The following is an 11499-nucleotide window of genomic DNA, read 5'->3' as shown; positions in this document are numbered from 1 at the left end:
GTCCTCTAGGTTACAGAGAGCTGGGAGTCCCATCCACCACACTACCAGGTGGGTGGTATAGAGGAGACAGACCCACTGGTTGTCCTCTAGGTTACAGAGAGCTGGGAGTCCCATCCACCACACTACCAGGTGGGTGGTATAGAGGAGATGGACCCACTGGTTGTCCTCTAGGTTACAGAGAGCTGGTAGTCCCATCCACCACACTACCAGGTGGGTGGTATAGAGGAGACAGACCCACTGGTTGTCCTCTAGGTTACAGACAGCTGGTAGTCCCATCCACCACACTACCAGGTGGGTGGTATAGAGGAGATGGACCCACTGGTTGCCTTCTAGGTTACAGAGAGCTGGTAGTCCCATCCACCACACTACCAGGTGGGTGGTATAGAGGAGATGGACCCACTGGTTGTCCTCTAGGTAACAGAGAGCTGGTAGTCCCATCCACCACACTACCAGGTGGGTGGTATAGAGGAGATGAACCCACTGGTTGTCCTCTAGGTAACAGAGAGCTGGTAGTCCCATCCACCACACTACCAGGTGGGTGGTATAGAGGAGATGGACCCACTGGTTGTCCTCTAGGTTACAGAGAGCTGGTAGTCCCATCCACCACACTACCAGGTGGGTGGTATAGAGGAGACGGACCCACTGGTTGCCCTCTAGGTTACAGAGAGCTGGTAGTCCCATCCACCACACTACCAGGTGGGTGGTAATAGAGGAGACGGACCCACTGGTTGCCCTCTAGGTTACAGAGAGCTGGTAGTCCCATCCACCACACTACCAGGTGGGTGGTATAGAGGAGATGGACCCACTGGTTGTCCTCTAGGTTACAGAGAGCTGGTAGTCCCATCCACCACACTACCAGGTGGGTGGTATAGAGGAGATGGACCCACTGGTTGTCCTCTCGGTTACAGAGAGCTGGTCGTCCCATCCACCACACTACCAGGTGGGTGGTATAGAGGAGATGGACCCACTGGTTGTCCTCTAGGTTACAGAGAGCTGGTAGTCCCATCCACCACACTACCAGGTGTGAAACAGGGAAGAGACTCAGGTGGTATGCTAATTTGGTATAGAGCAGACCTAACTCTCTCTATTAAATTAATCTAAACAGGAACATTTCACATTTGGCTAGAAATTCAAAGGGAAATGATCTCAACAGAGAAAAATGTCCTCCTGTGTGCTACCTATATCCCCCCACTAGAATCCCCATTCTTTAATAAAGACAGCTTCTCCATCCTGGAGGGGGAAATCAATCATTTCCAGGCCCAGGGACATGTACTAGTCTGTGGTGACCTAAATGCCAGAACAGGACAAGAACCTGACACCCTCAGCACACAGGGGGACAAACACCTACCTGGAGGTGACAGCATTCCCTCTTCCATATGCCCCCCTAGACACAACTACGACAACATAACCAACAAAAACAGGTCACAACTCCTGCAGCTCTGTCGCACGCTGGGTATGTACATAGTCAATGATAGGCTGTGAGGGTTCCCCTCTTTCCACTGGGATTCTCTGCCTCTAACCCTATTACAGGGGCTGAGTCACTGGCTTACTAGGGCTCTTTCATGCCGTCCCTAGGAGGGGTGCGTCACTTGAGTGGGTTGAGTCACTGATGTGATCTTCCTGTCTGGGTTGGCGCCCCCCCCCTTTGGGTTGTGCCGTGGCAGAGATCTTTGTGAGCTATACTCGGCCTTGTCTCAGGATGGTAAGTTGGTGGTTGAAGATATCCCTCTAGGGTTGTGGGGGCTGTGCTTTGGCAAAGTGGGTGGGGTTATATCCTTCCTGTTTGGCCCTGTCTGGGGGTGTCATCGGATGGGGCCACAGTGTCTCCTGACCCCTCCTGTCTCAGCCTCCAGTATTTATGCTGCAGTAGTTTATGTGTCGGGGGGCTAGGATCAGTCTGTTATATCTGGAGTACTTCTCCTGTCCTATCCGGTGTCCTGTGTGAATTTAAGTATGCTCTCTCTAATTCTCTCTTTCTCTTTCTTTCTCTCTCTTGGAGGACCTGAGCCCTACGACCATGCCCCAGGACTACCTGACATGATGACTCCTTGCTGTCCCCAGTCCACCTGGCCGTGCTGCTGCTCCAGTTTCAACTGTTCTACCTTATTATTATTCGACCATGCTGGTCATTTATGAACATTTGAACATCTTGGCCATGTTCTGTTATAATCTCCACCCGGTACAGACAGAAGAGGACTGGCCACCCCACATAGCCTGGTTCCTCTCTAGGTTTCTTCCTAGGTTTTGGCCTTTCTAGGGAATTTTTCCTAGCCACCGTGCTTCTACACCTGCATTGCTTGACAAAACATTTCACTGTAATAGTGAAGGTGTAAACTTAGCAGTAGAAAACCTACACAGTATATTTGACCTCTCAGCTTCCCTATCAAATCAAAAAAATTCAAACATAAATCTGATAAAAATGAACAACAATGACAAACGGTTTGATGAAGAATGCAAAAACCTAAGAAAGAAGTGTAGAAACCTGCCCAACCACAAACATAGAGACCCAGAAAACCTCAGTCTACACCTTCACTATGGTGAATCACTAAAACAATACAGAAATACACTACGGAAAAAGAAGGAACAGAACGTCAGATATCAGCTTAATGTTATTGAAGAATCCATAGACTCTAACCACTTCTGGGAAAATTGGAAAACACTAAACAGACAACAACAAGAAGAAGAAGAATTATCTATCCAACATGGAGATGTCTGGGTAGACCACTTCTCCCATCTGTTTGGCTCTATAACACTAAACAGACAACAACACGAAGAAGAAGAATTATCTGTCCAACATGGAGATGTCTGGGTAAACCACTTCTCCCATCTGTTTGGCTCTATAACACTAAACAGACAACAACACGAAGAAGAAGAATTATCTATCCAACATGGAGATGTCTGGGTAAACCACTTCTCCCATCTGTTTGGCTCTATAACACTAAACAGACAACAACACGAAGAAGAAGAATTATCTATCCAACATGGAGATGTCTGGGTAAACCACTTCTCCCATCTGTTTGGCTCTATAACACTAAACAGACAACAACACGAAGAAGAAGAATTATCTATCCAACATGGAGATGTCTGGGTAAACCACTTCTCCCATCTGTTTGGCTCTATAACACTAAACAGACAACAACACGAAGAAGAAGAATTATCTGTCCAACATGGAGATGTCTGGGTAAACCACTTCTCCCATCTGTTTGGCTCTATAACACTAAACAGACAACAACACGAAGAAGAAGAATTATCTATCCAACATGGAGATGTCTGGGTAAACCACTTCTCCCATCTGTTTGGCTCTATAACACTAAACAGACAACAACACGAAGAAGAAGAATTATCTGTCCAACATGGAGATGTCTGGGTAAACCACTTCTCCCATCTGTTTGGCTCTATAACACTAAACAGACAACAACACGAAGAAGAAGAATTATCTATCCAACATGGAGATGTCTGGGTAAACCACTTCTCCCATCTGTTTGGCTCTATAACACTAAACAGACAACAACACGAAGAAGAAGAATTATCTGTCCAACATGGAGATGTCTGGGTAAACCACTTCTCCCATCTGTTTGGCTCTATAACACTAAACAGACAACAACACGAAGAAGAAGAATTATCTATCCAACATGGAGATGTCTGGGTAAACCACTTCTCCCATCTGTTTGGCTCTATAACAAAGAACAAACAGCAAAAACATATACATGATCAAATACCAATCTTAGAATCAACTATTAAAGACTACCAGAGCCCACTGGATTCTCCAATTACATAGAATGAACTACAGGATAAAATACAAACCCTCCAACCCAAAAAGGCCTGTGGTGTTGATGGTATCCTCAATGAAATGATAACATACTCAGACAACAAATTCCAATTGGAAATATTAAAACTCTTTAACATCAGCCTTTGACTCAATTTGGCCTGAGGGTCTGCGATACAAACTGATGGAAAGTGGTGTTGGGGGGAAAACATACCACATTATAAAATCCATGTACACAAACAAGTGTGTAGTTAAAATTGGCAAAAAACACACACATTTCTTTCCACAAGGCGAGTGTGTGAGACAAGGATTCAGCTTAAAACCCTCTTCAACATAAACTCAGCAAAAAAGACGTCCTCTCGCTGTCAACTGTGTTTATTTTCAGCAAACTTAACATGTGTAAATATTTGTATGAACATAACAAGATTCAACAACTGAGACATAAACTGAACAAGTTCCACAGACATGTGACTAACAGAAATGGAATAATGTGTCCCTGAACAAAGGGGGGGTCAAAATCAAAAGTAACAGTCAGTATCTGGTGTGGCCACCAGCTGTATTAAGTACTGCAGTGAATCTCCTCCTCATGGACTGCACCAGATTTGACAGTTCTTACTGTGAGATGTTACCCCACTCTTCCACCAAGGCACCTGGAAGTTCCCGGACATTTCTAGGGGGGAATGGCTCTCGCCCTCACCCTTCGATCCAACAGGTCCCAGACGTGCTCAATGGGATTGAGATCCGGGATCTTCTCTGGCCATGGCAGAACACTGACATTCCTGTCTTGTAGGAAATCACACACAGAACGAGCAGTATGGCTGGTGGCATTGTCATGCTGGAGGGGCATGTCAGGATGAGCCTGCAGGAAGGGTACCACATGAGGGAGGAGGATGTCTTCCCTGCAACGCACAGCGTTGAGATTGCCTGCAATGACAACAAGCTCAGTCCGATGATGCTGTGACACACCGCCCCAGACCATGACGGACCCTTCACCTCCAAATCGACCCCACTCCAGAGTACAGGCCTCGGTGTAACGCTCATTCCTTCGACGATAAACGCGAATCCGACCATCATCCCTGGTGAGACAAAACTCTCCCACGTCAGTGAAGAGCACTTTTTGCCAGTCCTGTCTGGTCCATCAACACGCAGATGAACATGGACCCTGGGCATCTTTCTTTTGGTGTATTTCAGAGTCAGTGGAAAGGCCTCTTCAGTGTCCTAAGTTTTCATAACTGTGACCTTAATTGCCTACCGTCTGTAAGCTGTTAGTGTCTTAACGACCGTTCCACAGGTACATGTTCATTAATTGTTTATGGTTCATTGAACAAGCAGGGGAAACAGTGTTTAACGATATATCTTTGAAAGACAGGGTCCTGAAAAAAGGGATGTTTCTTTTTTTGCTGAGTTTATCTATCACCGAATTGGCGAGGGCACCAGAACAGTCTGCAGCACCCGGTCTCACCCTACTAGAATCTGAAGTCAAATGTCTACTGTTTGCTGATGATCTGGTGCTTCTGTCACCAACCAAGGAGGGGCTACAGCAGCACCTAGATCTTCTGCACAGATTCTGTCAGCCCTGGGCCCTGCCAGACCTGGGCCCTGCCAGACATGACAGTAAATCTCAGTTAGACCAAAATAATGGTGTTCCAACATCAACTTCCACAGAGCTTAGAGACAAGACAAGAAGAGCATTCTACGCCATCAAAAGGAACATAACATTTGGCCAATTAGGATTTGGCTAAAAATGCTTAAATTAGTTCTAGAACCCATTGTCCTTCATGGTTGTGAGGTCTGGGAGTCCGCTCACCAAACAAGAATTCACAAAATGGGACAAACACCAAATTGAGACTCTGCATGAAGAATTCTGCAAAAAATATCCTCTGTGTACAACGTAAAACCCCAGATAATGCACGCAGAGCAGAATTTGGCCGATACCAGTTAATTAACAAAATCAGGAAAAGAGACGTTAAATTCTACAACCACCTAAAAGAAAGCGATTCCCAAACCTTCCATAACAAAGCAATCACCTACAGAGAGATGAACCTGGAGAAGAGTCCCCTAAGCAAGCTGGTCCTGGGGCTCTGTTCACAAACCCGCAAACACACCCCACAGAGCCCCAGGACAGCAACACAATTAGACCCAACCAAATCATGAGAAAACAAAAAGATAATTACTTGACACATTGGAAAGAATTAACTAAAAAACAGAGCAAACTAGAATGCTATTTGGCCCTAAACAGAGAGTACACAGCGGCAGAATACCTGGTGACTGACCCTAAACAGAGAGTACACAGTGGTAGAATACCTGACCACTGTAACTGACCCAAAATTAAGGAAAGCTTTGACTATGTACAGACTCAGTGAGCATAGCCTTGTTATTGAGAAAGGCCGCCGTAGGCAGACATGGCTCTCAAGAGAAGACAGGCTATGTGCTTACTGCCCACAAAATGAGGTGGAAACTGAGCTGCACTTCCTAACCTCCTGCCAAATGTATGACCATATTAGAGACACATATTTCCCTCAGATTACACAGATCCACAACGAATTCAGAAAACAAACCCAATTTTGATAAACTCCCATATCTACTGGGTGAAATACCACAGTGTGACATCACAGCAGCAAGATTGGTGACCTGTTGCCACAAGAAAAGGGCAACCAGTGAAGAACAAACACCATTGTAAATACAACCCATATCTATGCCAATTTATCTTCCTTTTGTACTTTAACTATTTGCACAACGTTTGAAATGCCTTTATTCTTTTTGGAACTTTTGTGAGTGTTTATTCCACTTTTGTTTATTATCTACTTCTCTTGCTTTGGCAATGTTAACATATGTTTCCCATGTCAATAAAGCCCTTAAATACAATTTAAATTGAATTAAGAGAGATGAGAGAGAGACAGAGACAGAGAGAGAGACAGAGAGACAGAGAGAGAGAGAGACAGAGAGAGAGAGAGATTATCTACCTCACTTGATTTGGCAATGTTAACAGATGTTTCCTATGCCAATAAAGCCCCTTGAATTGAATTGAGAGACAGAGAGAGAGAGACAAGGGATCTTCGGCTGTCCCCATATGAGAACCCTTTTTGTTTTCAGGTATGTGTGGAAAGGGTTCTACATGGAACCCAAAACGGTTCTACCCGGAACCAAAAAGGGTTCTTCAAAGGGTTCTCCTACAGGGACAGCCGAAGAACCCTTATAGGTTCTAGATAACACCTTGTTTTCTAAGAGTAAAGTTGATGATCCCTAGACAATCGTAACTCCTGAACATCTACGGTTCCAAAGCTCCTCTGGTAACAGACGTTTGGCGTTGGCCCTGATGTAACGACAGCGAGTTTTTCCCCCCGAGGTGTGTGTGTGTCTTACGCTGCCTTTCCTGACGTAGTCGGGGTCTTTGTAGATGTCTCGAGCCAGGCCGAAGTCACAGATCTTCACCACGTTGTTCTCTGACAGCAGGATGTTCCTCGCTGCAAGGTCCCTGTGGATACACTGCCGAAACACACACACAACATTAACAACAATGCAGATAAACATTGTGTGTGTGTGTGTGTGTGTGTGTGTGTGTGTGTGTGTGTGTGTGTGTGTGTGTGTGTGTGTGTGTGTGTGTGTTTCTGTGTGTGTGTGTTTCTGTGTGTGTGTGTGTGTTTCTGTGTTTGTGTGTTTCTGCGTGTGTGTTCCTGCGTTTCTGTGTGTGTGTGTGTGTGTTTCTGTGTGTGTGTTTCTGCATGTGTGTGTTTCTGCGTTTCTGTGTTTGTGTGTGTGTGTGTGTGTTTCTGCATGTGTATGTTTCTGCGGTTGTGCGTGTGTGTTTCTGTGTGTGTGTGTCAGGAGAATGTTCCGGGCCAAGTCTCTGTTGAGCTCCGACAGAGGAGATGACAACATCAAAGCTCCAGGGTCACAGAGGGGTCGAGAGGTCAAAGGCATCATTGAGGATGAGACAGAGACAGTGTGTGTTCCAAATGGCACCCTATTCCCTATATAGGGCCCACTAAAGTGCACTACTTTAGACCAGATTCCATCAAGAGCACAACTTTAGACCAGGGCCCATTAAAGTGCACTACTTTAGACCAGGGCCCTAATTTAAACTAGGGCCCATCAAATTACACTATTTTAGACCAGGGCCCATCAAAGCGCACTACTTTAGACCAGGGACCATCAAAGAGCACTATTTTAGACCAGGGCCCACAGTTGGAGGGCGGAGCTTCACTAACAACACAGTGGGAGGGAGGAGCTTCACTTACAACACAGTGGGAGGGAGGAGCTTCACTAAGATAATATAGTGGGAGGGAGGAGCTTCACTAACAACAGTGGGAGGGAGGAGCTTCACTAAGACAACATAGTTGGAGGGAGGAGCTTTACTAAGACAACATAATGGGAGGGAGGAGCTTCACTAACAACAGTGGGAGCGAGGAGCTTCACTAAGAAAACACAGTGGGAGGGAGGAGCCTCACTAAGACAACATAGTGGGAGGGAGGAGCTTCACTAACAACATAGTGGGAGAGAGGAGCCTCATTAACAACAAAGTGGGAGGGAGGAGCTTCACTAACAGCACAGTGGGAGGGAGGAGCTTCACTAAGATAACACAGTGGGAGGGAGGAGCCTCACTAAGACAACATAGTGGGAGGGAGGAGCTTTACTAAGATAACACAGTGTTAGGGAGGAGCTTGATTTTCATATCTTACACCCAGATAAGCCCAGGCAGGTGCCAGGTGGCATTTGTAGAGGGGGGGGGGGGTACTGTTACATCTGCTCCTGCCACGCCCTCTACTTCTTATCTTGTGTCTCCCTAACCTGCCGCCACTCCCCCAGTGCTCTCTCCCTCTCTGAGTGGGTGTAAGTGAATGTGTGAGTGGAGACAGGTGTGCTGGAGGCAGAGCAGATTCCCACCAGCTGCAACCTGTTCCATAATCAAGACCTCTACAAATACTCAGCCCTGCCACTTACACGCTGCCAGATCGTAGCCTCTGCTCAGTCAGTCTGCATTTCAAGCAATTTGTTCCTGCATCGATCTTGTTATCCTGTTGAGCCTGTTTTTCCCTGGCACGATGCTGCTTTTCTCTCCGCTGCAGTTCCATCCACTCTGACTCTGGTCCCTGTCTCCAGTCCCTCGTCTCGTCAGTCCTGCCCTGGCAGCTCTACTGCTTCCTTGGATTCTGCTCCAGATCTGCTTAGCCTGCCCTTACTCCCCTTGCCCCAGCCTCAGTTCCTGCTTCCCTGCTACCCGCCTGAGCTTCCCTGCACCCTATTTACTCCCGCTTGTCCATAAATACCGTAGTTTCCTTGTCCCCGTCTCCTCGTCTGAGTCTGCACTTGGGTTCACCTGCTCTGCCACAAATAACAACAACTGCTAAAATCTTAGTTAAACTTGAAGAACTATATGGCATGTGTGAATCACTAGCTAACCTGAAAATTAAAATTTTCCATGCTAAACAGGCTGGCGGAGAACATGTGGGGGGGCCTTCCTCCTGCGATTACAGGAAGTGGGAAACTGCAAAGCCTGATGGTTCAGCCACCAAGGTAGACACATTGCAAGACCAGGTGATCATGGCTCTGCAACCAGGTGCCGTTAACAAAAAGACCTCCAACGTCAGCTTCGTCAAGACCACCATATGTATTGTTCACGACTTTGACAAGAGGCAAGGGAAACGGGGAGAGCGTACAGAGTGAAGGCTTGGCCAGGCAGGTGACCAGAGAACAACCCTCTCTACAAGACTCTGCTACTCAAGAAGAAACAGACACACAGAGGAGTTCTTTAGTCACAGGAAGTAATTACGGGGGGGGGGGACTAATGCTTGAAGGAGCAGCGACCCAACCCGACGACCCTAGAATGTTCCAGGACAAGGGGGACGTGTTTTTTTTTCAGCAGAGACTGTACTGGGATGACCAAGGCCACCCGTCTGTCTTCACTGCGGAGAGAGGTAGGCAACATGGGCAGAGAATACCCACAACTGCAAGAGCCAAAGCAGGCTTTAAACCGGAATGCCCGGCCACTGTAAGGCGAGTGGACAGGGTGAGTACTGCAAAGCAGAATGAGTCAATCAAGCCTGTTTTAATAGGGGAATGTCATTAGGTGGAGGTTATTGCAGGGGGAATCGCTGTGCCTTGCCTACTAGACTCTGGGTACCAGGTGACCATGTTTAGTGAATCCTATTTTCAAAGACAATTCAAACACAAGCAGCCTGGGGAGAAAGAATGATTAGAATGGTTAGCCTTAAATAGCTGCTAATGGACTTCAATTCCCTTGTTGTGTTTGTAGTGCTGGACTTCCTATGTAATACTGGCCCAGCAATGGCCCTACTCATCTGGCAACAGTCAGTATGGATACCCCATGAAACTGAGATGTTCTACGGACTACCGTGTTCCAGAGACTCCTGGTAAGATGGAATACTGTGTTCCAGAGGCTCCTTCTGGTAAGATGGAATACTGTGTTCCAGAGGCTCCTCCTGGTAAAATGGAATACTGTGTTCCAGAGGCTCCTGGTTAGATGGAATACTGTGTTCCAGAGGCTCCTGGTTAGATGGAATACTGTGTTCCAGAGGCTCCTGGTAAGATGGAATACTGTGTTCCAGAGGCTCCTGGTAAGATGGAATACTGTGTTCCAGAGGCTCCTCCTGGAAAGATGGAATACTGTGTTCCAGAGGCTCCTGGTAAGATGGCACACTGTGTTCCAGAGGCTCCTGGTTAGATGGAATACTGTGTTCCAGAGGCTCCTGGTAAGATGGAATACTGTGTTCCAGAGGCTCCTCCTGGTAAGATGGAATACTGTGTTCCAGTTGTTCCTGGTTAGATGGAATACTGTGTTCCAGAGGCTCCTTCTGGTAAGATGGAATACTGTGTTCCAGAGGCTCCTCCTGGTAAAATGGAATACTGTGTTCCAGAGGCTCCTGGTTAGATGGAATACTGTGTTCCAGAGGCTCCTCCTGGTTAGATGGAATACTGTGTTCCAGAGCCTCCTGGTTAGTTGGAATACTGTGTTCCAGAGGCTCCTCCTGGTAAGATGGAATACTGTGTTCCAGAGCCTCCTGGTTAGATGGAATACTGTGTTCCAGTTGTTCCTGGTTAGATGGAATACTGTGTTCCAGAGGCTCCTGGTAAGATGGAATACTGTGTTCCAGAGGCTCCTGGTAAGATGGAATACTGTGTTCCAGAAGCTCCTGGAGACGCCCCACACTGTGAAGGACTTGCCCCAGAGCAATAAGCCATCAAACACATGGAAACTATTTATTTGATGTATTTGATACCATTCCACTTACAGTTCCACCAGCTCGGGAAAGGTACCGCCTCATACCTCCCAGCTTTTACCAAGGTACCGCCCCATATCTCCCAGCTTTTACCAAGGTACCGCCCCATATCTCCCAGCTTTTACCAAGGTACCGCCCCATATCTCCCAGCTTTTACCAAGGTACCGCCCCATACCTCCCAGCTTTTACCAAGGTACCGCCCCATACCTCCCAGCTTTTACCAAGGTACCGCCCCATATCTCCCAGCTTTTACCAAGGTACCGCCCCATACCTCCCAGCTTTTACCAAGGTACTGCCCAATATCTCCCAGCTTTTACCAAGGTACCGCCCCATACCTCCCAGCTTATACCAAGGTACCGCCCCATATCTCCCAGCTTTTACCAAGGTACCGCCCCATATCTCCCAGCTTTTACCAAGGTACCGCCCCATACCTCCCAGATTTTACCAAGGTACCGCCCCAAATCTCCCAGCTTTTACCAAGGTACCGCCCCATAT

At 47.0% G+C, this 11499-nt stretch overlaps 1 protein-coding gene across 2 annotated transcripts in view; it reads right to left on the bottom strand.

Moving 5' to 3' along the window:
• Nucleotides 1-11499, bottom strand: part of LOC135526801 (vascular endothelial growth factor receptor 3-like) — a 397127-nt gene that overhangs the window by 33158 nt on the left and 352470 nt on the right. For both annotated transcript variants that reach the window (XM_064955467.1, XM_064955466.1), the window contains exon 23: nt 7130-7252. In XM_064955467.1, the coding sequence (XP_064811539.1) occupies nt 7130-7252 (123 nt within the window). The remainder of the gene's footprint in view (nt 1-7129; nt 7253-11499) is intronic.

The sequence above is a fragment of the Oncorhynchus masou genome, chromosome 32 (assembly GCF_036934945.1).
Source record: "Oncorhynchus masou masou isolate Uvic2021 chromosome 32, UVic_Omas_1.1, whole genome shotgun sequence".
In the NCBI taxonomy this organism is placed as follows: Eukaryota; Metazoa; Chordata; class Actinopteri; order Salmoniformes; family Salmonidae; genus Oncorhynchus; species Oncorhynchus masou.
This window is presented reverse-complemented; position numbering and strand designations above follow the sequence as displayed.